Here is a 26921-nt window from a genome sequence, read left to right as displayed (position 1 = left end):
TGAAGTAAGGGCAGCCCAGGCTGCTACAGACCTGTTGGCTCTGCTCTGGTTCCAGACACAGGGATGGCAAAGCTGAGAATAAAAAGGGACAGTACCATCACCAATGCCACTTGACAAAGGCTGGTGGAAAATGTATTTTAGGTAAAGGCAGCAATGTTATGATGTTATAATGCTTTATGTTTCCATGGAACATTTGGGTTAGTAACCCCCGACATTTGCAACAAGGACATATCTGCAGAATTAGCACAGCATGCATTAAAAGGATTAAATGTTGACTAATTGGTCTCAGAATATCATTTTTATGTGTCATCTTCGTGCAGGACATATTTACCTAAAAAAATAAGCATGGATTAGGCTTTAGCAATTTAGAATTTTTATCAGAGACCTAAAAGAGGATGTAACATCCTCAGTGCTCACGTTTTCATGTAACACACAAATTAGGAGAATGGTAAGTCCTGAAGGCAGGTCACTACCACTGAGTGATCTCTGAGTAAACTGGGCTTTAGCAGACAATGCATATTTTAATATAGCTTCCACAAAATTACATATCTAGGAGCAAAGACTGCAGGACATGCTTTATAGGGCGTGCAGCTCCCTCTGGGGTATTCATTACTTTACAAAGATCTGGGGATCATACTAAGTCGTTTGCTAATCTTGAGCTCCCACTGTCACATCAGTTAGCTTATGCAGCTGCCTGCAGGTTTTGAGCAAAGATGTCACTTTTACAAGTCTTTTGCCACTGTCCCACCTAAAAGTATTGTGACCAAGCGCAAGAAATATGACTTCAGTCAAATCGCCATGAGGAAACACAAAACCTTTGGGAAAATTGAAGAGAGAGTAGTTAGCGTTGATATCTTATTAAATGGAGAGATGATAAAGGGAAATTAATCTATCACTCTGCAAAAATCACACCACCATGGCACAAAGGACAAGCCCTGAGAAAGCAGATCTGTAGGAAAGCTGCAGGACAGCTTGGTCATGGGAAGCCCTGAGCCTTTCCATCTACACTGTTGGTGAATAACCTCACTTGGTTCAGGCTCATAGTTTTTATACTGTGCTTAGGAAAGGTTGAGCTTGGGACATCCATGGAGAAACCAGGCTGCAGTGCACTTAGCCCAGTGCGGTTCTACAGGAGACCACCCTCAAACCACACTTTCCCTCTTTCTTAAAACGCCCATGGGAATGAGAGTCCAGGAGATGTCTAAGTCGCGTTCAGAGCTGAGCTCAGTGGATGGGGAGTGAACTGAGCACAGATGCAGGTTCAAGTGCATGTGTGGGAGTGTGGGCATGCATGGGATGGCTGGGAGTATAAAAAACAGGGAAACAAATCATGTCTCCAGTTAGTACTGTTGTAATAGCTTTAGTTGGTCCAGAGATGGAGTTCACCATTTAAGGTGGCTATTAGGTGACTATGGAAAACCTTGGGAAGAGCAGAAAACAGGACAATGTAATGGAGAGAAGGACTCCACATCTGTTTAAGAAAAAGTTGCATTTCAGGACACCCGGCATGTAGGGGACTCATCCTTAATAGAAGATTTATTAAATAAAAGGTCCAGTGGCTAGAAGCTGAAGCTAAAGAAACTCCCATTATGTACACTGAAAACATTTTTACAATGGGTAATGGTCATTGAAATAATTTGCCAAGAGCTGTGGTGGGATTTCCCAGAAGTTGTGATCTCTTGTTGTTCCTAAAAGAGAAGTTCTGCTTCAAACACAAATTAACTAAGGGACGTCCTACAGCTTCTGTTACCCAAGAGGTCAAGTGAAATGGTCATAATATAATACTCTCTTCTGGCCTTGTAACCTATAAATAGATTCAAGTGCCAGTGGAAAGAAATTTATCCTTATCTTTAGCTTTCCCAAAACACTGTGGAAAAAACAATAGGAACACAGAAAGATCAGAAATAGTCACTTTGCAACAGTTGTGCCTAGTTCAGTATTTCTAGTGAAGGGACCAAAACATTTTTATGATCTACTCCAGAATGTCTTTTAAGCTCTTCTTGCTCTCAGAGCTCAGCCGTACCCAACACACACATTTGCCGAGCTGCTAACTAGTCAACATTTGATAATCATAACAAAGGTTGAGTTTGAAGTCAGTGGGAGTTTTGCTATTCTCATTTAATGGGTGGATCAAACCAGAGTATCTTTGCAATTTAAGGACACACCTCAAATTCTCCATCCAATGTGAAGTGAGACTCGAGGGAATTGTGCCACACACACACAACTGCTGGGTCTGGCTGAAAGAAGACACATTTTGCATATGCTTTGTCAAATACTGTTATATTTAGGCAACATTTGAAAATAATTCTACCTACATGAAGTGAATCATCAAATAGCCACAGTACAAATGCCATACCAGCAACAGAGGCAAATTTATTCTGTGCAACTGTGCTGCCTTTATTGTTCTCTGCAAAAGGAGTGCCTCACACAGCGTATACCCTCCTGCAGACTTTTTGGTTAAAAGAAAAGTCCCGTCTTTGAGCTTCTGGGAATGTTCTGCATGTAGGAAGCAAGGTACACAGGAGCACAGTGAAACAGGATTTAGATTATATCAGCCCCTTCCTTTACTTAGTTTGAGATCATTTTGATGATCGCTCATCATCACCTAAGTGAAACCCTCCAAGTACATAAAATACTTTAAATTGAACAAACCAATGCAAAATGTCTATGTATTCAGAGCCCTTATGCTCAGAGCATAAGGAGGTAGATGCGCACAAGTGCTGTGGCTGTTCCAGCAGCAGCAGCCTTTTCCGCCTGGAACTTGCTGTCCGTGGCTGCTGTGAGTGCAGCAGAGCAGGTTCAGTGTGCTCTTTTATCGGTGGGAATTTGAACTCCTGGCATTCACACTCCAGTGGGAAAGAGGGAGACCCAAGACCCCACCTGGGGTTTGGTTTGGAGCAGGGACACAAAGCAGAGTGGTGCCTCTCACGAGTAGGTGCTAGCTAGCAGGCTATGGGTTTTCTGAAGCAGGTTTCCTCACTCATTCCTGAAGTTTTTGTGTATTGGTGGGTTTTTAAAATATTTGAATAATGCTTTAATTCTAACTTTAATTCTAAACCACAAAGAAAAATTACTCTTAAGCCTGCTGGCCAGGACAACTGCCTTGGAAGTACAATACTTAGGCCTCTACTCCAGAAAGTATTTCCTTAGAATAGAGGAATGCTGCCAACAGACATGCCCACAATATCCTCTTAGCATTGAGTACTTGCACCTCATTCTTTGGAGAACAAAATGAGAGTTTAGGTCTTCCCAGGAGAGGAAGACCCAGAAGTAGAGTGTCTTACATTTCACATGAATGCCTGAAGCACTGAGAATTAGGAGGAAATGGGAACTGCTAGAATAGGAGAAGCAATGTAATTGTCAGATCTGTGAATCTAGCACAGAAAAAAATATCAGGGAAGGGTGTCTTCTCAAAGACAACAATTATTTCATATCAAATCCACAACTATTTTTCAATCAGCCATTCCTGCCTTTTCAGTGTATATTTTAAAAGAACTGTCTAGCTGCAAATGAGAGCCCCAGGCTTGAAGTACAAACGTCTCCTGTTGGCAACAGGCTCCTGCTGCCTCCCACTACTGTCCTTACAAACTGGGTGACAATATTTACACTAATTTTACAACAAGTGCAGTCAGGACCTTTGGACAAAATCTAGGTGTCCTATCAGAAGAACTGAGCATTGAAGAGTTTAACTCATCAACATGCAACCAGTAGTTGATTAATAAAGATACACTTCTAAAGACTTCTAAGTACAGTCATACATATATATCCTTCAGAGAAAAAAAAATGTTTTCACTTCAGAAATATGGTTCAGATTAGATCCACATTTCCATAGGCTCGATATTTCTGAAAACAAAGGAGAAATAGAAAAGTTGTACAGATATCTGAGCACTGCTCTTTTGCTGTCAGAGGTATAAAAGACCTATGTTTTGAACTAGAAAACATAAGAAACATTTAAGACCACTCCATAGAAAAAAACCAGCACTTTTTGAACAGACCTCTTGTTACAAACCTCTGTTCAAAGGACTGTATAACTTGGCAGCCCTGGCAAAATGAGATAACGTTCACGTATCATGATACAAATATTCTAGAATAATCAAAACATGAAAGGAAGTAGGGTTCATATAAGCACCTTCTGTATTAAATGGGAATGATCTGTGAGAACAGCAGCTCCTGCGATTCCCTCTTCCATATAATCCTGCTTCAATACAGTCAATAGATTTTTGCTGGTAGTACCAATGGAACCAGGACTGCTCAGTGACAGTTCAGGACAATGTGATGTACTACCGTGACACCACATGCCCGTAAATACCTCACTCTATTTGTTCACCCGACAGCCAGCTCTCAGGATGGTATCAGATACATGATTTCTATTGTCCTTCAGCTGGGAAAACACATTTGAACGTGTCAGACGCCTCTGCAGCGCGAGCACAGGATGTGTGCTTGGCTCGAACTGGCTTCCTCATGGAACTGGTGCTTGTGTGGACATCTATAGCTCAGCGATTCTGGCCTAGAATGGATCACAGGCTGCTGTGCAACACAACCAGGGCATTCTAATTACATTTAATTCTGATTTTCAATTTAAAATCAAAACCATCTTGTACCCTCGTGGGTACACAACAAGACAGCAAAAATCTGATGTACTTTAAAAACCTGCCCCGTGGAACCCCAATATTTTGATGTCTAAAGATTTTAAAGCTGCCCAAAACATTTAGCATGGAAAAAAACCCATCAGAACAGTCTATTTAAGAAAATCTTTTTATTACTTCCTAGTAGTCATTTTTCTCATGTGTGTGTTTACATTCTAAGCCAACTACACAATTTCACCTAGATAGTTCTCCCCTGAAAAACAAACAAACAAACAAACAGACAAACAAAAAAACCAACAAAAAACCCCCACAACACAACAAGGAAAAATCTTGGGAAAGATAAGCTTAAGAAGGTACCATCATTCTAAATAGGTTGTACTGTTATTGCTTAATTAAGATAATTAAATAAATGCTATGGGTTGGGGCAACGGAGGCTGGGAGTTTACATTTGGCATTTCCTTTCTCGTTCTGTTCCTTCTGCAGAAGACATGCCCCCTTGTGGGGAGACGTTCAGGCCTGTAAACCTCTGGTCTGACAGGTTTGGGTATGAGGCAAAAGAAACAGTTGTCACAAGACAGCTTTTTCCTCCTGAATTTCTCACTTTTCAGTCCCTCTTTAGATGTGCGATGCTTGGTGTACCTTGCGTAAATCCCTTCTATGGGTTGTAGGAGGATGAAGAAAAGCAGCAAGCCCTAAGGCTCCCGAAGAGACGATACTAGATGTCAGAACTGGTTCCTTCAGCTGTGTCAAATACATTAGTTTTAGCACCTTCAGGAAACAGAGGAAAAGTGCCTTAAAGAAAGCACCGCATAAAAGCTTGCTCCTGACAAGGATAAGTGGACACAATTCCCTGAATCTAAATGAGCATCCTCCAAACCAAAAGCATCACCACTATAGGGATCTCTGCACTGAACCCATTATTGGCAGGCTCTTTACGCTTGTCCAAGCTATGGTAGCACTGAAATAGTTCTGAAAATATTTTCGGGCTCCTAAAAGCCTTTTTCTCCTTATTTGTAATGTTAATTTAGCCATTACAACCACAATGCAGTTACATATATGTTGTTGTTGCCCATACCTTGAATTAATTTTGTTATTTATTAAAACTGGTCATTTCAAAATGCCAAAAATTTAAGTGATGTGGATCATAAACATCCACTTACCATTATTACCACAGCAACAGATCTTCAAGTAATGTAACAACTCCACTGGAGTTATGAAAGCTGAGACTATCAGTTGCATTCAGTGTGAACACGGTGAGGAAAAGCAAATGATATGATACCTTGTGACTATTAAACACAGGGTGATAGTCTTCTTCCTCTCTTCAATACAGAAAGCATATTAAATTTTGCATACAAGATATAAGTGATTGAACTGTCTCTCCAAAACAGATAACACGCTGATGAAACAAACAAATGATATTTCGTTAGAACTAGCAGATGAAAACCAAGTGCATTAAAGCACAGAGCCTGGTAGTGACAGGAGGCTGCTCCACTTTGTGACATAGAGAGGACAGAGAAAGGGCACCCAAAGTGCAACATAATGAGGCAGGAAGGAAGATGGCAAGGAAAAGAGAAGGGAGGACATCTGTGCTAACAATGCTTCATTCCAAGATAGAAGACATAACAAAATAAACACTGTGTTTTCTAGATTGACATATGTTAATCTCTCCTGCAGCAGGTTCTTTCTGTCTCAAATTACAAGAAGCCCAAGATTCTCTCTTAGAAAACTGTTCATCACTTCAGGGAGATGGAGTTATTCTGCACTGGCTTGTTCCTTATACCTCAGTACACACCGAAATCACTTTTCTTATCGCTACGGAGACAGCTGTCTACTTTGTTGCTCTAGACATAAACAAACTGAAATTGTAAGATGAAGTAACTTGTCTTCTGGGTGCCGACCCTCAGGGCGTGTCACTGGGATATTCTCTCCACTTTCACTTGTGTGGAATCTTCACCTGACTTATCTTGAATGAGAAACTACAGAGTACGACAAATAAAACCTGAAACACGAGCTAGCTGACTTGAGACAATTAACATGCTTCTGACTTGGTGATTCCTATTTCCTTTCAGTTCCACATTAAGAGGATTCAGCACTTGAAATACCTGAGAAGTGTAAAGCATTGCAATGTTCATCACTGTTGCAGGTGACTAACAAAATAAAACCTTTGAAGTCCGTTGTTGGAAGGGTTCTGCACTCTGCTCTCTTGTTCAACTGTTACGTAACAAATTGTACACATACTACATTAGCTCTGTGTCAGAAATAGATTTGGGTAGAATCTCAAGCCTTCCACTGAATCATCTCTGCAAAGATGGCCCATCTTTTCAGCAAGAAGCAGCCTAGAAAAAGCAAAAGAATGTATTAACGGGAGACAGCATGAGAACGAAGGTATTAAACACAGCAATTATTACTTACCTTTCTTTGGCTAAGAGAACAGACATCCCCACCAGCTTAGCGAACTCATCAGCTGTGAGAGAACCTTTTTCAGATACCTGTTAAAAAAAAAACCACGCAAATAAACAAACTATGGCATTAAAGAAAAAAACAAGTTCTCTCTGCTACTGAATCAGGTCTAGCCTTGTGAAGTGATAAATTGGTAGCAAATCCCTTGGGAAGACAACTAGCTTGTTTACATTTAAATAAAGTACAAATAATTATGAGTATTTCCTCTTAAAAATACCTCCTCTGGAAAAATTGCCAAGTATGAAAACGGAATGTAGAAAATAGTGAAATCTTAAAAAAAAAAAAAAAAAAAAAAGTCACATGGTACCCTTTCCTTTGGATTTTTTTAAAAGATACCTTGGGGCAAAATGAGCAAAAAATTAGAATCGCTCAGACAGCAGTATACTGTCACAATCAGTATTTACACAGCCCAAATACAGTAAGTGATTCTGCAAACACTGAAGCCTAAGTGAGGAAATTAAAGACCCATTCAAGGCAGGCCATCGATTTAGAAATTTAAGTCATTTCAGATGGAAGTGGAAAATTTGAGCTTAATGGGATTTAAAGTATCTCCACTGGGATTTAAAGTATCTCCACTATCCCCAAACCTTAGCGCTACACCCTATGTTACGGCATACTTAAAGGGATCAGTAAAAGCCTCCATCACATTCAGATGACACAAAAGATTGGTTCAGTCTTGGGACTCAAAGCTTTGGTCTCATTGTTTCCACCACGCTAGTCAATACATGCTAAAATGAAACCTCAAACAGGTTGGACGCCTGGATGCTTAAAATATTAGATGTGAAGTGCAGGATTATTACTGCATGGAATTTCCCACGTAAACATGTTTTACTACCCTGTAAATTAATAATTCTTCCATTTCTCCACTGCTTCAGATTCAAGTAAACTTGTAAACCCAGTTGGAGTTGCCATTTCCTGCTTCCTACCTAACTGGGTGGGGAAGGGTCTATTCTGCAGCTTTCTCAGCAGCAGTCTTTCTACAGAAACTCAGATTACATTAGTCCTAACTTGAGATTTTACAAAGCTAAGAGATCAAATCTGAGTAATGGAACTCAGCTATACAATCTAATATGCATATGGGTGATTAATTATCTTTCCAAAGTACTACCCTCATTCAAGGGTGACTTTGGGTTCCTCTGACTTCCATGTCATTTCCTGTCTTCACCAGCCATTCAAAACCACATCTCTCTCCTGCCTGAATCCCTGTGACTTCCTTTCACTTCTTCTCAGAAGTTTCACGTTACTGTACATTATACATTAAGTGCAGGTTGCTTTTGGCCACAAGCCTGATCTCATCTTCCCTTTCCCTTGCGGGCTTGCCTTCCTCATTCAAAGCCTCTCCCTCATGTTTTTCTATGGAGTCAAAGTCTCATATTATGAAAATAAAAGTGAAAAGGCACTTCGGTAATAAATCCACCATCTGTTGCTTTTTACAATCGACCTCATTTGTTATAAAAAAAAAAGGTTCTTCCTTTCAAAGAGATAAGCTCTCTTACTGAAGGCAACAAATTAATTAAAAACCAAAAATAATCAGAAAAACATCTAAAAGCAGACTAGGTATTTTTCTGTAAATATAAGAAAATAAAGTTAAATGATTAACATATATTGAAAGATTTAAGCGTTTTAGTTTTGATAATTTAGGATGGAATCTTTTAGATAGCTATATACATTTATCTTATCTAAAAATCTTTTTGATGAGAGAAAGCTATATGGTAACAATCATGCAAAATGCACTGAAGCCTCTACCTCATGGATCAAGTGCGAAGGTGTCTGTGACAGCTCTAGTTTTTCTTAACTGCACAAGTCAAAGTCCTCTTTGATGTTTAACTTTGGATACACTGAATCAACCTTTGCTCAACTTTACGAGAAACAAAAAATTACATCCCACTGGAAAAGACACAGGAAAATGCATCAAATAGTGGGACAGCAGAACTTCAAAGACTCCAGAGGCAGCAAACCCACAAAGGTTTACCACAATGAGCAATTGTTAGGGAACAGAAGGAAACTTCCTTAATGGTTATTTATACTATTTTTTTGTTGAAGCAGCTAGCTTAATTCTGCACACACTACTCTCCAACTCAGTGCTCTTGACAGAAGCAAATTCAGTACAAGGTGTTACACATACAATGGGCTGTGTTTTGAAATAAACCTAAACCAAACAACTGCCTATATCAACATTTAAGAGCTACTTTCACTGCTTTCAAGCACATTGTGTACAGTGTCTGAAGTCCACTTCTGTTAAGTGCTTAATACATCATGAATTTCATCCTACAGTGCAAAAGATTTGGAGGGAGGTTGAAGGTTAATGAATTTTGAAAAGAGATGGAAAAGTGATTTATTCTTTAACGAGAAAGCAATGCCTAAGATTATTGCCTGCACAGAACTCCGAAGATGAAAAGTGCTATTTAAGTATTACTCTTGGAAGACTAGGAAGTGGAATATTTTGTATTTCAAAACCTCAAAAGGAAATCCTGTACCTCGAGTTTTTATACCTAGTGTGTTTAAATTACCCCAGAGCAGTCAGAACACTGAAGGAAACAAAGTATACTTACTGTCTCTAAAGCAGAAGCTACCATTTCCTCTTCGTTATGAGACTGGAGTTCAATCACCATCACACCACTGTCAAATATCCGAAGCCTAAAATCAAAAGAAAAAGTCTATATAAGTAAAACTCCTGAGCACATCACCTATGGTCACATTTCTAATGCATCCACACCTATAACCACATTACAAAAGGAAAAAAAAAAAAGCTCTGTAAAATGAACACAACATAAAAAGCATCTTCAACATCTGAAGAGACTGACAAGAGCAAGGCACAATTATCGGCTTAGTTAAACACTTTTCCCAGTCTGAAAAAACTGTATTGGAAGTGAAAATAATATTGTCTCTTTGGCAAAGCGAACCACAGTTAAAAATCCATATTTTACTGTAGAGTGGATGTTGGTGCATACAGCAGCATCTTTAAGCACAGGATAATTTGTTTAAAAAACCCAAATCTACTGCAGGTAAAATATTAAGCCATCCAAGCACCATGGTCTGACTTGTTATAAATACATCTTACCTTAGTGGTAATTTCAGTGACTCCAGCATCTTACAAGCATTTACTAAATCTTCTGGTGACAGCAACTATTAAAATAGTAAAACATATTTATTCACAAGTTGCATTTTTAGTGTACAGCATAACACCAAAACAAACAGTTTTAACAACTGCAGCTATAAAATACACCAGGCTACACAATATTGTTGATTTTCTTCCTTTCTATTGTCCAGTCTAATTTCTTGGCTTCTGTGCTTCTTTCTGTTTGCTTACTACATGTTCTATAATAATCCTTCTTGCCCTCTTTACAGAAAGAATGGACGTATTTCGTAAAAGAAAAATATTCACCATTCTTTAGTATTCTCGGTTCAGTTTTCTTTCCAGATGAGGATGGATTTTCCCTTTTATAAGGCATTATAAAAAGCAGCATACATTATGACAACTTATAGAGGATACACGAACATTACATGGAAGAAGAAAGGAAAAAGGTAAAAATCCCTAATTTTAATAATGGGCTAATCACTTTGTGCTGTTAGACAAAGGCAGCAATTAGTAGGGAACACACTCACCCTTTTTCTTTAATTAATTTATCACTGAAGTACACTTTATAAAATATTTAATAAAACAAATTTCTCACCTCTAATCCTCGTGCGCGATTTACCAGACAGTACACTTCTGTAAGTGACATGATCCCTCCTCGCTCCTGTGTTAAGCACAAGACTGGTAAGAGAAATAGCATTAATCTAGTAAACACAGTATCTCAACTTGCATTTGACTGATTCAACAGAAGAGCGAAATGATGAGCTTTAATGAAAACAACGACCCAGGAAATACCATGTATTTCTAACACAAGAGGTAAGTTCTTACATTGTATGTTTATATAATATTTTTAAAATGCCAAACAGTGATACTACATCCAAAGACTGTGAATTACTTTGATTTTGAAGTAGAGAATAAATCATAGGAACAAGGAATTTCATTACATTAAATCTATCAATCAATTTACCATTTTTGCTTTCCAGGACATATATTCCTTCAACAGATGTTGAATATGAGGCTGTGCTGCTAAATCTGAGACTTCAGAGGCACAGTGCTACAGCCAAAACACATTTACATCGAAATTCAGCAACACATAGAAAATGCTCATGCAAAATTAGGTACTTTACCTCTAGCGGTGTCTGCAGCATTCCAGCTAGTTGCTTTGCCAGTTGCATGTGGTAATGGGTACCAGATCCATGTGTTTCCCTGGTAACTGGATTAGCTATACCCATACTCAGTAGATAGGACTTGAACCTAATAGTCTAAACAAAAAACATTTAAAGGTGCATCAGCTAGTGAATGATTCTTTAAAAGTCTTCGGTTTTATTACTATAATACAGTTTTGGTGAATAAATCCATTCAGTTTACTAACAATAAAGTCAATTACTGTCAAAAAAGAACACAAGACTTACTGCTATTTATTTTTGACCAGCAGAGGTCAAAAATACAAAAATTTACACAAAGGCAGTAAAGTCTTTGCTTTTAGGAAAGGGTCACAAGAAAGGTAATACCAAACAAGTATGTCACTTTTACTTTATGTAAAATTAAAGCTCAAAAAACCTAACCATGAAGTGTTTTTAATTAACATTACATGCATTAAACATATAGCTTTTTGCTGTGCATAGAACATTTCTGTTGACTTTAAAAACAAAATTCACTTACCTCATCCTCAGTGATATCGCCTTGTTTTTCTTTAATCTTGTTAGCTATTGACTTGGATAACTCCACCATTTCCTTAGCCTATCAAGAAAGACCCATAGATGAGTCAACTTTCAGCTCAACAGAGGAACAAGCTTAAAACAAGCCTAAGTCTACTTGAGTAAGTGACACATGCCATACCTTCTCCATTAGTTTGCTAAGGTCCTCAAAAGCCTGAAATGAAAGGAAAAGCAGGCATTGCAGATCAGTATAATTACAGCATTCACCTTCATGGATACAGTGAGCTGCCTTGGTCCACCTACCCAAACTGTTCACAAGAGCTGCTGTCCCTTTAGATTAGTCTGTTATAATCTGAGACATTATATATAATTAGTTGAAATAGCTGTTCTATATCTGGTCTTAAAATCAAAATTATAGAATCCATAAACAACAAAGAATGAAGAATCAAACAATCACACAATTTTCTAGGACGTGAACATTAGTTCAATATGATTTATGAAGTCCATATACCGGGAATTAAAAACGAGATACTGAAGCCCAGAAGAGGTTAAACTATCCAAGCTTACTGTGCTTTCCTAGGAGCTGAGGGAACATTTCTTGATGGTGACGGGAGGTTTTCTCCCAAGAGTTAACCCTCACTCAAGGAGATTTACTGTTTCTGACCTGCAGCAAGCCAGCTGTAAAGCTACAGTACTTTAGGAGTACTAAAGTACTCCTCCTGACAAGACTATTTTACTTTTATCAGTAGATGTTAGTAACAAAGAGTCATTTAAAATGAGCAAGGAATGCTTTCATGTTTGCTTCACTGAAGAGGCAAAACCTCTGAAAATGCATGGCAACATCATTTAAGTATCACATACATAGGAACAGTGGTGCTACCATAATAAACAAAGAAACAGTTTGAAAAATTAATGAAGTAAGGTCCACATGACAAATGATCAGATTTAAATAAATTAAGATAAAAACTAGATAAAAAGCATCCTCTGAAAACTCTAGTTGTTGGACCTAAAACCCGAAATACCTGCTAGAACAAGGGAAAAAATTTTTTGCACAAACCGATTTTTTTCTAGTCTAAGAAATCTTTTACTTTGTTTCCACAAAAATACCTAATAAACTGGACATCCATCATAGGACCACAATTATATGAAGTATATTCAGTTTAGTAAACTGCTATGGGCTCAAATACAAAAATTCTACAACAACCCAAGAAGGGTATTTTTAGGCTTAAATAAAGCATGCTTTAAAAAAGGCTGAAGGTATACTGAAATTCAAAAGTTTTAGTAATGATAACCAACTAGCATAATAAAATTAATTTAAAAAATGTTAGCAACTATATTAAAAACCAACTCTCATTTCTCTCATCCTCAGTGACACTTCTCAACTGCTTGTCTCAAATACATGACAGGTGGTCAACCTTCTCCAACGACTTTTTTTGAACAACTGCTCACTAGAAAGACACACTTTAGCAGAACTTACACATGAAGGCCCAATTGTTCCCATCTACACTTAGGTGCTTGACTTAGCAGCTTATTGTTCTAAGATGTAACATGTAAAGAGGAGAAAGAGATGCCTCCAGGAAGGGACAGGGTTTGCTTTTCATCTGAATCCCTCCTGACAGTGCCAGTGCCACTGACTGGAGAAGCCCAGCCTCTCAACACTTGGTACATAAATTAGGTACCCAAAATTAAGTGGGACAAAACTAGGCCCAGGGGGAGAAAAGAAAATATACCAGCATATAACAGTAATCTACCACTATCAGAACACTTTGGAATTCTGTTTGGAAAATTTCTTCTTACTTCCTGATCTGCCAAATTTGATAATTTACAATATCTTTCCCAATCTCTAGTGTAAATCAAAGCCCTTCTACTGCACTTGTATATGATAATCAACAAAAAGTTTTCTAACAAGGCTTTTCCCAGCTTATTTCTAATCTCTATAACCTGCATGAAAACATCATTCATCAAAAGAACCCTTGATTTAGCTAAATAAACAGCATGCTGTGTCCAGCTCCTCCTCTGCTTGACTCACCAAGGGCAGGCCTGGAAACAAAGGGGAATGTGCACACACCTAACAGGAACTTCCTCAGATAAACAAAAGGCTAAAGAACTGGATTCTTATCAGCAGCAAACAGCAGATGCAGGAAGTCTTTTCCTGGAAGCCAGGGCACCATTTTTTAAATTAAGTCATTTATAACATTTAAAGCTAGAGGAAGGCAGGATTTTACAAGTCATGGTTTTCCTCTGTTCATACAACACATATAAATGGATTCATTTTACCCTCTGACAAAGCTACTAAAGGAAAAAATAGCCAGACAATACCTTTTGAACCATATACACGTGCATGTAACCACAATACCTTTTGAACTACACACAGAACTTCATTCATTATGTTCCTCATAAAAAGTTTAATGCTACCAGCATCTGAAACAGCATGAAGCCTGCAAAGGCACTAGAATTTTCTTATGTATCAGAGCAGTGAATGTCTTCCTTCTTGTGACACACTGAATCACAAAGTTTTTCCACAAGAACAAATCTGTTGCATGTAGTTTATGAATACTTACAAATTAATCTCTGCTACCAAGACAGAACCAGACAATTATTGAGGATAATGCTCCCAGGTATATACAAAGAAATAATTTGTCTCTGTATTGAGATATGGAATTCAACTACTGTGCTGTTTCTGGGGAAAAGGATGGTCTCCATCTAGCCCAGGTACTTTGCAAAGTTACTTGTAACATCTTGCCAATGCCTGGACTGTAGAATATTTTACTATCATTATAAGCCTAAATCTAACATTTAAAAACTGAATATTTTTAAGGTGAATGCCTAACTTCACCACAGTTATGCGCAGAAACTTGGATCAGTGTATTCTTTTTAATATATATATGTTATATTTTCAATTGAAAACAAAATTAGCTGAAAAAAAAACAAGGCAGGAAAAAACCCAAACTTTCCACAGGTGCCTTTGTGTTCTGCTTCTCCTGATGAAAAGTCACTGAACTCAGATTTCTAATTCTACCAAAATAAATTTTATAAATACACACCAATAGTTTCAAATAAGTGCCATCTTGAAAGGAACTGTTCAAATGAAGTACCTTTACATATATTGAAAAGCCAGTTAAACAAAGTACATAACTGTAAATTATAAACTCAATTCAGACTTCTCAACAAAAACAAAAAATAGTCTCAGCTGCACCTAAAAGAAAGTGTGAATGAATGCAAATGGCTCAGAAAGGTGATTGACCTTGAAACTTCAGTAGTATTTACCTCGGAAATGTTTTTGTCAGTCTCTTTTCTTTTTTCCTCTAATTTCCTTTCGATCCCTACAATTCCTACAGCCCTTATTCTTCCTGCCTGTAAAAGAAAATAATGAAAAGAATCAAAATAGGAAATATTAAGTTTTCTCATCCGCCTCTCTGTGAAAAAAAACTTACATTAGAAGACAGGAAGACAGGAAACATTCCCCTCAAGAACTGATATAATGCACACAATATTTCATATATTTAATGAAAGTATTTTTTGAACCAGTGTCAAAAAATAAACACTAAGTGTAAAACATATACAAATTTTCTGTAGTAGATGGATAGTAAGATTATAATATTGAAGCTATTAATATGAAGATGCTTAATAGCCTGATCAGGACTGAGCATTCCAGCTCATCTCAATTAAAGCCTCCCAAGTCCCTGTGAACATCTGTACAGTGCTGTGGAAATGCATGTGTCCAAATATGATTGCCTGAAGAAACACAGCCACAGAAACGCAGTGCTAAGCACAGTCTGATTTACCTTGCTGAGAAGCATCAGTATAGAGGTAATAGTGAATCCTTTGTTTGATGCTGAATGTGTTTTAGAAGGGCTGGTACCTATGTGGGAGTGGTGCCAGCCCTCAACACCAGTGCAAAGCTTTGCAGTCATGGATTTAATGATTTGCTATGATTTAGGAATAAGAACAGGAAAAAAGGCATTTTCATTAAGTGATTCTTGATGGAGGGTGCAGGCTTCCTTATTAGTCCACCAAATGCAACTATACTTATAGGTACTACATTTAAAAAGGACAACATAAATGATTTGACATTGAACAATGTTTAAATCATCCTATTTCATTCATAGTACTGTAGATTCAATATATTTGCATATTAAACATATTCACACACAGAAACAATACCCACATGTTCGTCAGGGTTTATAATCTAGAAGTATGCAGACAGATAAAGAAGGCAATCTAACATATGACAAGAGATGGTCCATCACAACTGTCCACTTAGACCATACATTTAAATCAAACAATCATTTTGGTTGGAAAAGACCTTCAAGATCATCAAGTCCAATTATAAACCTAACACGGTCAAGCCCACCACTAAACCGTGTCCCTAAGTGCTACATCTACATGTCTTTTAGACGCCTCCAGGGATGGTGACTCCACCACTTCCCTGGGCAGCCTGTTCCAATGCCTGACAACCCTTTCTGTGGCGGAGTTTTTCCTAATATCCAATCTAAACCTCCTCTGGTGCAACTTGAGGCCATTTCCTCTTGTCCTATCACTTGCTACTTGGGAGAAGAGACCAACACCCTCCAAGCTCCTTTCAGGTAGTTGCAGACAGCGATCAGGTTTCCCCTCAGCCTCCTTTTCTCCAGGCTAAACAGCCCCAGTTCCCCCAGTCTCTTCTCATCAGACTTGTGCTCCAGGCCCCTCACCAGCTTCACTGTCCTTCTCTGAACTCCCTCCAGCACCTCAATGTCTTTCTTGTAGTGAGGGGCCCAAAACTGAACACAGTATTGGAGGTGGAGCCTCACCGGTGCTGAGTACAGGGGGACTCCTCTAGTCCTGCTGCCACACTATTCCTGATACAAGCCAGGATGCTGTTGGTTTTCTTGGTCACCTGGACACACTGCTGGCTCATATTCAGCCAGCTGTCAATCAACACCCCCAGATCCCTCTCTGCCAGGCAGTTTTTCCAGCCACTCTTCCCTGAGCCTGTAGCGCTGCCTGGGGTTGTTATGACCCAAGTGCAGGACCCAGCTCTTGGCCTTGTTAAATCTCATACAACTGGCCTCAGCACAACGATCCAGCTGGTCCAGATCCCTCTGTATGGCCATCCTACCCTCCAGCAGATCAACACTCCCACCCAATTTGGTGTTGTCTGCAAACTTACCAAGGGCACACTTGATCACTGACAAAGAGATTAAACAGAACTGGCCCCAGTACTGAGCCCTGAGAAACACCACTTGTGACCAGCCAACAACTGGATTTGGCTTCGTTCACCACAACTCTTAGGGCCTGGCCACGCAGCCAGTTTTTTACCCAGCAAAGAGTACACCCATCCAAGTCATGAGCTGCCAGTTTCTCCTGGAGAATGCTGTGGGAAACAGCGTCAAAGGCTTTATTAAAGTCTAGGTAGACAACACCCACGGCCTTTCCTTCATCTACTAAGCTGGTCACTCTGTCATAGAAGATCACGTTGGTCAAGCAGAACCTGCCTTTCATAAATCCATGCTGACTGGGCCAGATCACTTGGTTGTCCTGTATGTGTCACATGATGGCACTCAAGATGATCTGCTCCAAAATTGTCCCCAGTACCAAGGTGAGACTGACAGGTCTGTAGTTCCCCAGATCCTCCTTCCAGCTTTTCTTGTAGATGGGTGTCATATTTGCCAACTTTCAGGCCAGCTCCCTCAGCACCCTTGGGTGGATCCCATCTGGCCCCATAGACTTCTGCATGTTGTAGTGGGCTGTTAACCATTTCCTTTGGGATTATGGGGACTTCATTCTGATCACCATCCCTGTCTTCCAGCTCAGGGGGCTGGGTACCCAGAGAACAACTGGTCTTGCTATTAAAGACTGAGGCAAAAAAGGCATTTAGTATCTCAGCCTCTTCCTCATCCTTTGTCATTGTGTTTCCCTTCATATCCAATCAAGGATGGAGATTCCAAACCATTACATTCCAAACAGTTATATAAAAGTTACACATTATATATTTGACTTTCAGCTACAAAACAAAAAAACTAGAAATCACAACTGTCCTGGTTTCAGCTGGGATAGAGTTACTTTCTTCCTAGTAGCCGGCATAGTGTTGTGCTTTCTATTTTAGAATAATGTTGATAACACACTGATGTTTTTGTTGTTGTTACGTTTCAGCTTCTCATGAGGTGTCAGGTACGCGATGAGCTGGGAGAGGGAACAGCCAGGACAGCTGATCCAAACTGGCCAAAGAGGTATTTGATACTTTATGGTGTAAAGCTCAGTATTCATTTTGGGGGAATCTGGCTGGAGGAAACACTTCTTGGGGAGTGGCTGGGTATTGGCTGACAGGTGGTGAGCAACTGCATTGTGTATAACTAGCTTTATACATTCTATTATTATTATGAACATCATTGTTGTTATTATTACTTTCCATTTCTGTCCTATTAAACTGCCTTCATCTCAACCCACGAGGTTTAATTTTTTTCTGATTCTCTACCCCATCCCACTGGGGGAGGATGGTGTGTGAATGAATCCCTCCTTGTGGTGTTCAGCTGCCTGCCAGGTTAAACTACAACAACAATTAAGATCAAAAATCCTTCAGCTTCATTAGATCTCTCTTGCTGAAAAAAATGATATGCAATTTTTTTATAAATATAGAGATAAATATTCACATAATAATATGTGTGTGTGTCTGAGTCTATAAAATAAATAGAGCTCATTATCAACTATTCAAGTTTAAACACACTCAAGGAAGAGAGACCACAGTGTTCTCTATCAAGTGAAAACTGCAAAAGAGAAACCAATTTATGCCAGTGAAGAAACTGAATTCCTACATGTGCCCAGTGTTGGCCACAGGCATGTCAGATGTAGAATATGGGGGCAGCAAGACCTGGAACAAGAGATTACATACAGATGCTGCACTTGACCTAAATGAAGTGACACGTGACATACAAAAGGATGTCAGAGCTGTGCACACACCTGTGGATCCTTGTTAACTTGAATGGTCTGACCAGTAGGCATGTTCTCCCATCTCCTTTGTGTCATTTCTTCTGATAATCGTCTATAGAACTGCAAATATTAAAGAGCGACAACAGATGTTTAAAAAACTGTGCAGAGTACCTCCAGGTATTTTTAGCATCTTGGTGGTAGATGAAACAAAATTCACTGTAACACAAAGCATGGTAACGCTGACACATCCACGGTACAACATTCATTATCTGGAAATTCTTAATGTCGTTTTCAAAAATATACACGTTAGAGAAGGAGCCATACAGTTACTAGTTAAACTTGCGTGAGTACGTCTACTGCAAATTTATTTTCAGATATTCAAAATGTTCTGAAACATTCTACAGTTAAAAATGTCACGGTTTGCTCAAAGGCATGCTTCTAAAAGGAAGGAGAGTTGATCAATCCAATTGTTGATCTGCTAATTCAATATAAAGACAATCATATACATCTATTACACTTATTTGTTTATTGCTAATACCAGATGGTGGCATTAGTTAATTAGTTATCAGTAAGAGTATCCCACTGACCAAAATCCAGAAAGAAAATCTATCCCATTCTTATGGTTATTCAAAGTTCACAGGAAAGCATTCTGACATCATGAAGAAAAGATCTGGAGTGTAACTTGTATTCTAGATAACCAGTAAACACAGTAGGTTCGATTCACAGACACATACTTTAATGTTAAAATAAATACTATTACGATTAGGCAAAACACCAATACTATTATAATTAGGCATAAATCCACACTCATCCTAAGCTGAAAACTGCTCACAAAGAAATGAAAGTGACATACATAACCAAAGTTGAAAATCTGATTTTCTGCAGTTAAGAGGTACGGCTTTTTCCATTTTTTAAAGTTAAAGTTCTCAGTCTTGTCAAGTGAGGATCTTACAGTGTGAAATTTCTTTCCATAGTGCAACTTGTCTATTTTTTAGGATAAGCCTTCTTTTAAACCAAATACTTATAAAACATAAAATGAAACAAAGCCCTAAAGCAACAAAAATTGTTCAGCAATAAAACCAGAGAGATGATTAGGAATAAGTTGCTTGATTCTTGTTCAATAGAGAGTTAGCTACAAAGAAACATCTTTTACTCTGTCAAACATCTAACAGATTTCAGAGACATCTTTTTTGAAAATCCTGTGTTCAACTTAAAAGATTAAAAAAGGAAGTATAAGGTTATATTAAAAATACTAAAATAAGAACAAAGCCTAACAATGCCTCTTGACATTTTTGGAACTCTATTTGCATTATCTAACCAAAGCATAAAAACCTGAAGGCTCACAGTGTTTTTCTTCAAAAAGGATGTATTGAAAAAGCTCCACCTCAAAAGTAAACATGGAAAGATTATGGAAAATTATCACTAACACAGCAAGAGTAGAAAGGCATGTCCAGCTATCTGATGTGCTGGGATTGCGTGATACAAAACTTACCTCAATCTCCCCATGTTCTTTGAAAGAAAGTTTGATGTAGGAATATTTGCTGCTTTGGAATGGACCAGGCTCTTTGTTTGAAGCAGCAGGATGAAGATGAACTACTATTTTGGCACTAAGAAAAAGTTAAAAGGAAAGAGAGGAGGCAGCTTTCTGTAATACCTAAAAAATTATTTCTACAATCAAAGTTAACAATTTAATAAAAACCTGTATTAACTTTATCTCACATAAGAACTAAAGTACATCAAAAAATGCTTTGCTTTTTTGCATCAACATTTAATTATTTTAATTCAACATTATAGTAGATCTTATATAAAAGCCACTATGACCTCTAAAACAGCAACATCTCAAAAATTTAAAATGTACCCATCATCAATTATTGAGAAATACATGTAACTTTTTAACATTTCAAACAGTAATTTCTGAAAAAAATCTTTTAGTTAAGATACAAACTGTCAAGTACTTATCTGATTTGGCTTTTGACTTGCATTAACTACTGCCAAAATACATTATCTTTGTCACAAGAAAACAAAACGTCTCAATATTATGCCTAACCTATCCCACTCGTATATGTCACTTGCAAACACTGTATATAGGTGAACTTGTCCAAAACCAACATTCAAAGGTAACATAGGTGGAAATAACAGTCTAAAATGATACTTACCAGCAAAACAAACCTTGAGATAGCATTATTTTAGGAACATAACAGACTGCTATCACAGCATGACTGCAAGTCTGTCATTCCCATTTCATTTTGCTGATACTTTTTTCATGGGTCTTTATTTACCTGACTTCTCCAGCATTAGTGAATTACCTGATTTCTTCTGGATACTCCCAGCATTTTACCTTACCCATCTGATTGTAGGCTGCATACAGATGTCAACTTCAGTTGACAGACATTTCTCCAGTTAATGTTTTTTTTCTCTTTTTCTTATGAAATTTGTTTGTACCCAGACCGTACTGAATTAATTATTCAAGTGAGTGATAATATTTGAGTTCCTTCTAACCATCGCTAGCATTTCCATGCTCAAAATCAGTCATGCGGTCATGAAAAGTTATATAATACAGGATCTGGCAGAGTTTCTATCCCCAAACAGTTCTGTGGCACAAAAGACTAAAAGCAGCTTTCCAACTTAGATGCAGCAAAATCACTGCTGTCATTTATGACTAATCAAATGCAAATGGCAAGCTAGAACACATAATTTTTAGTGATTACAAGACATTTAACAAATCATATCAAACACTGCTTTGTCATGACTCTCTTATACATTTGATCTCAAGTGAGGAAACCAGGTCCCTGTGGCTGCCAATCTGAAAACTTGATTGCAAATGGAACCTACCATGAATTAATACATAATCTTTGGTTCCTTACGTAACATGCGTGTGAAACTATGCAGCTGAAAAAGACAATGACTAGCACCTTACCTTTTTCCTATCCCAGCTGCTTGCTCTTCGATAAAGACGATCTGAGACAGAGGTACAGCAATGCAGCACTCCTGGAAGAGTCAACATTAACACAAGTGAAATTAAAGCCACATCCTGGCTATTCATTCACAAAACCCAAGTGTTCTCTTTCCCCATTTCACAAACATTACAGATTTCTACAGGTGCTGCCTAAGACACTCCATATGTAATATGACAGTAACAATAGCAACAAACTATTAAAGAGAAATATAAGTAGAAAACTTAATACAAACTTGAAACTACATTTGAGCTAATCAGAAAACAAATGTTAATGTGTCAACTTCAGACACCTCAAGCTAGACTCATAGAAACATTTGAGAATTTAACAAATCTTCAGTATCTAAGTCTAAAATTTAAAAAACTCGAGTATTCTCCAAGTGAAACGGGTATTTCTGCATCTATTTCACACACGGGGACTTTAAGACGAGGAAATGGCCTCAAGTTGTGCCAGAGAAGGTTCAGATTGGATATGAGGAAAAATTTCTTCACAGAAAGGGTTGTGAAGCAGTGGAACAGGCTGCCCAGGGAAGTGGTGGAGTCACCATCCCTAGAGGTGTTTAGAAGACATGTAGATGAAGCTCTTAGGGCCATGGTTTAGCGCTTGAATTAGGTTATGGTTGGACTCAATGATCTTAATGGTCCCTTCCAACCAAAATGATTCTATGATTCTATGACTTAATCCAGCAGTTGAGGCATCCCACACATTTATTGGACCAAGCTTTAGACAAAAAAAAAAAAAAAAAGAGCAAGAAACAAGGCTGTATCCATCTGTGGGAGGCTAACCTACCCAGGCTAAACTCTTCCCGTATGATTTTGAGACAGAAATTGCTCAAGGGAGCAATTCAAAGCATCTAATTAGGTGCCTGGTCTCATTTTGGTGAATAGTCTTTGGTGAATGTCATCTTCCACACAACAGCCTGGTGATTGACAGTCACATGGAATACAGGAGACAGGTTACATTCCCTCTCCCTCCAATGGCCATGAGGGGCGTACCTAACACCAGGTTACAACGAACATTGTTACAGGGCCTTCTCTATCCCTACTACCAAAACTGTTCCTCTTTGCATAGTATAATTACTTACTTATTAAACTGGCGATTAGAGAAGTGTACATGCAGGAACTCCAACTAATGAGTAAATCTCTCATTGGGAAAAAATGTGGGTTGTACTTCCTGTTCTAAAAAACTCCTAATATAAGCCATTTAGATTCCTCTGTGGCTCTGGATTCTATGGCTGTTACACAGAACAGTTATTGTTTGTGAAACACACATAACTCTGGACACTTTTAATACAGGCAAAATGATACTTCTGTTTAAAAAAAAAACAACATTTTTTGAAAATGGCATGAGTGTTGTGTACAATGTCAAAATGACTGATTCATTTACTTCACAGCTAGAAAAGTTATGAACTTGTTGTACGCACAAGGACTTAGAATCACACCTTCCTGGTGAAAAAAGCAAGAGAAAGGGATACAAAAATAGAGATGTGTTAAAAATGCTGTGAGTTTATTTGGATTTTTTTTTTCTAATGTCTCATGCTCACATTATGCACTTTATGATTTGAAATGTTGTACAAATCTAGTTATGCAACAAACTTAAAATAATTACTTTTTTTTCCTTTGGAAATCACTGTGTTTTCTATACTGTTCAACTGCAGATGGCATGTAACAACAACAGCTATAAAACACAGATGCCTTGTTTTTGTAAAAAGGTTTGCTGTGTTAACCTAATGACAAATGCCCCATTTATTACTAAAGTCTGCTGACACAAGAAGGGGCTCTCTATAAGTTTATTCTAGGTAAACTAGCTAAGGTTTCTAAGGCTGATATATCACTGCTGAGCTCAGCCAACAATGCACCATGAAAATAAAAGGGCATCGTGTTCCACATGTTTCATTCCTAACAGCTTGAGATAGAATCAGCTTCCTTTACCACATTAACAAAGTTATTTGTGTACCATAGATTTAAAATTAAAAAAACAAATCTGGCTCCACTTAAACAGAATTGGTCTGTACCAGATCAGAACTGGGTAACTTTTGCCCACATCTTGGCCACATGTTTCTGCCCCTTCTTTAATGAATCCTAGAGCTTGTCAGAATCTTTCTTGAGCTAAATCAACTTGTTAAAAGAAAACTGTTTTTCTTATTCTCCAAGCTTCTTCTCTGCTGATTTATCAAATTCAATGATCTTGATACAAAGAATCATGTAGCCTACAAGCAGAGGGAGAAATCGGGGACAGAAAATAAATGTTATACTTCTGTTGGGAAGGAGAGACTGGGGATAGGGACAGTTTTTAGATTTGCTGAAACCACAGCACTTGATGTTACTCCAAGCCCAGGTAAGAAGATTAGAAGCAGTGTACATTGCAGTACATGCCCACCTGTCAAGAACAGATACTGATGAAGCAATAAGAGGTGATTTACACAGACTGTTTAGCATAACTAAATTCTCATGCTGACTGTGAAAAAAAAAAAAAGGTAATTTATACAGAATAGCTTATGATCTGGACAATCAACCCCTAACTTAACAGTAATGCCACCCTGGCGACCAGCCCTCAAAAAGTTTTTAAAAATTTGTACTAAAAATAGTTCTGCTGTTCCTGCAAACAAACCCTAAAGAAAAAAATATATTGCTTTTGCTAAATTAAGAACATTCTTGGTGACCTTGCCTTTAGAAGGCTCTTAGTAGCTCCATACTGCAGAGAGAGGGTGTGATATGTGGTAGGGAATGGCTTTTGGGTGTGAGAGTGCTTCAAGAATCCTTGCAACAAAATTAGTCCAGTGAAATAACACAGGCCTTTGAAAAGCACATTCTTTGTCCAAACTTTGTCTTCCAGGACTAGATTTCTGAAAGACTGTGTTTAAAACAAGCATAATCCAGCCTGGTTCTAAGGAGGACATTTCCTTCAACTGCAGCTGAAAGTGGTGAGAGCACTGTATGTGTTTGTAGCAATCTCAAGCTCTGGGTTGATGGTACAAAGCATTTAGCAGCAGTATCACATTGTAGTTCTGTGGCTGTCACTTCACCTCCATGTTAATTCTCCATAGCAGTACAGACAAATGTTCTGGCTTACTGAAGGGATGGTTCAGCATAAGAACAGGCAGCTCCCGGGGTAAGACCCGTAAAAAAAAGTACTGCCACCAAACACATCCTACGATCAAATCATGGTCTGGGAGCATATGCTGGGACCAGAAGACAGGGAAACTTGGACTTGAAAATAATGAGGAAGAAATGATCTTGCCAGACAAGGAGCATGGGAGAGGAGTTCACATTATGATTTGCCTGACACATCCAACTTCAGTCTCAAATCCAATGTTTTTAGTGCCTGATACCAGACTCTCCTCTATTTTTGTGCCACAGGAAAGGAAAATTTATGTGATACATTCCCATCCCTCCTCATCTGTGCATTATTATTTTATTAAAGCAGAATTGGGTAAAAGAACATTTCTATACATAGTTTTCTTTCCACTGTGAGCCAAAAAAATGGACTATACTTGTACAACAAAAGACACACAAAGTAAAGAAAAATCTCCTCTCTGTGTGCAGTCTTTTAATTGCAAGCTACCTGTTGTTTATTATGGAATTTACAATTGTGACATAAAAGCAACAAACATGGGACTTACATGATTCTTCTGATCCCTCCAGATTAGTCTGTGTGTGCTAAGCAGTAATACTCCCATATCAAATTTCACCTAAACAAGAAAAATAAAAGAGGTTAACAACAAATTTAACCAGTGAGTTGCATAAATACTAATCTTGGCAACATTATATATTACCACTACATAGCAATCGGGTTCAACAAGCCAATATTTTGAGAACACTCTCTATTCCAGAAAACACAATAAATGAAGTTTAGGAAACTATGCAGAAAATTAGGATAAAAGGATTAGATGGATATACACAAATTTCCTTTTTCAACTGTATAAACTTTCCCCCAGGAAATCCTGAAGGATCCTCCCTCCATATGCTGTACAAGATATACAAACATTCCTAAAAATCATATTTTAAATAGGGCTATTGGCTTTGGAAAACTAAGAAAGAAAGTAAAAATTATGCAAAAAAGCAAAGCAACCTAATAAGATCATGTGCACAGTCTGAAATCTTCCAGTCTATCACACAGGAGTATTGTTTTTATCTATTTTATTGTTGAAAAGTTTTTTATCAGACAGCCATCAGTATTTGGAATAAACTGTGTTACCAAATTGCTTAATACTTTTAAAACTGGAGGCACATTTTTACAGCTTTTTGTGAGGGTATGAACCTACTCTGGGGAGGAAAAGTAAGGAGAGATCAAGAGTTACATCAGCTGTGATGCAAAGCAATAACTGAGTGGGCTCAGGTGAGAGCAGAGGGCAAGAGACACCTTCATAACCAGAGCTAAGGAGCATTTTACAGCTCCAGGATGACACAGGTGCGAACCATGTGGCACACCCTGTACATGGCATCAAAGCCAAGGAGTGCGGCTGGCGGGGGAGTGTTTGGCCCCTGACACGGGCAGTGACAGCCCAAGCCATAGACATCAAGTTTTATGTCAAGTTTCACATCAGTGACACCAGCTCTATGGGGGTGTCAACCCTCTCTCCGTGTGGCACACACCACCCAAGGCTTTTCTCAGTCCCACAGAACCTGGATCTCCTTCCTACCAATCTTCTCCAGAGCTAACCCCTGTCAGAGCCGCTGTCCCACACCTCTGACCGATGCTCCTCCAGCCCAGGCCCCCTCGCACCCCTCGTCGCGCCGCCACCCAGCCCCCGCATCCCTGCCCGATACCGCCCTCAGTCAGGCTCCTCGCTGCCCTGCCAGCTGAGGCGCAGGGCCGTGCCCTGTGCCCCTTCTCTCGGGCCCCGCCAGGCCCCGCGCGGGGCCGCTCCCGTCACCTTCTCCTCCCCGTCGTAGAGCCGCACGCCGCGCTGCTGCACCACCAGCGTCTCCCCCAGCTCCAGCAGCCCGCTGGTCCACGAGAACCGGTCCATGGCGGGCGCGCAACCCCTTCCCCTCCCTCCCCGCCGCCGTCGGCAGACCAGGCCGCCGCCGCCGCTCCCCGCCCGCCGCCGGGCGAGCAGGCCCCATCCCCGCCCGCCCCGCGCCCTCTAGCGGCGGCACGAGGAGCGGCCGCCATCTTCCCGCAGCGGCAGGGGGCGCCGCGCGCCCGTCGCGCCCTTCCCGCCCCGCCCACCCAGCGGCCACCGCCGCGCGACCCCTGCCGGCCCGGCCGCCGCGCCAGGCACGGCCGGTACCGCACTGCCCTCCCGCCATTGGCCAGTTCAAGTCCCACGGCT

The 26921-nt window shown here is 39.2% G+C and overlaps 1 protein-coding gene across 1 annotated transcript; it reads right to left on the bottom strand.

Moving 5' to 3' along the window:
* Positions 1–1508: 1508 nt before the first annotated feature.
* On the bottom strand, positions 1509–26669 carry VPS36 (vacuolar protein sorting 36 homolog). Its single transcript, XM_082055622.1, has 14 exons — positions 26520–26669; positions 25266–25334; positions 21607–21677; positions 20182–20296; positions 18720–18809; positions 15048–15134; positions 11962–11994; positions 11785–11862; positions 11250–11384; positions 10721–10786; positions 10108–10172; positions 9599–9683; positions 6999–7075; positions 1509–6922 (listed from the first exon to the last, which is right to left on the bottom strand). The coding sequence occupies exons 1-14, from the start codon at positions 26613–26615 to the stop codon at positions 6829–6831; spliced, it is 1161 nt and encodes a 386-aa protein (XP_081911748.1). The 5' UTR covers positions 26616–26669; the 3' UTR covers positions 1509–6828.
* Positions 26670–26921: the final 252 nt, after the last annotated feature.

Source organism: Streptopelia decaocto, assembly GCF_964273445.1.
Source record: "Streptopelia decaocto genome assembly, chromosome: 1".
Taxonomy (NCBI): Eukaryota; Metazoa; Chordata; class Aves; order Columbiformes; family Columbidae; genus Streptopelia; species Streptopelia decaocto.
This window is presented reverse-complemented; position numbering and strand designations above follow the sequence as displayed.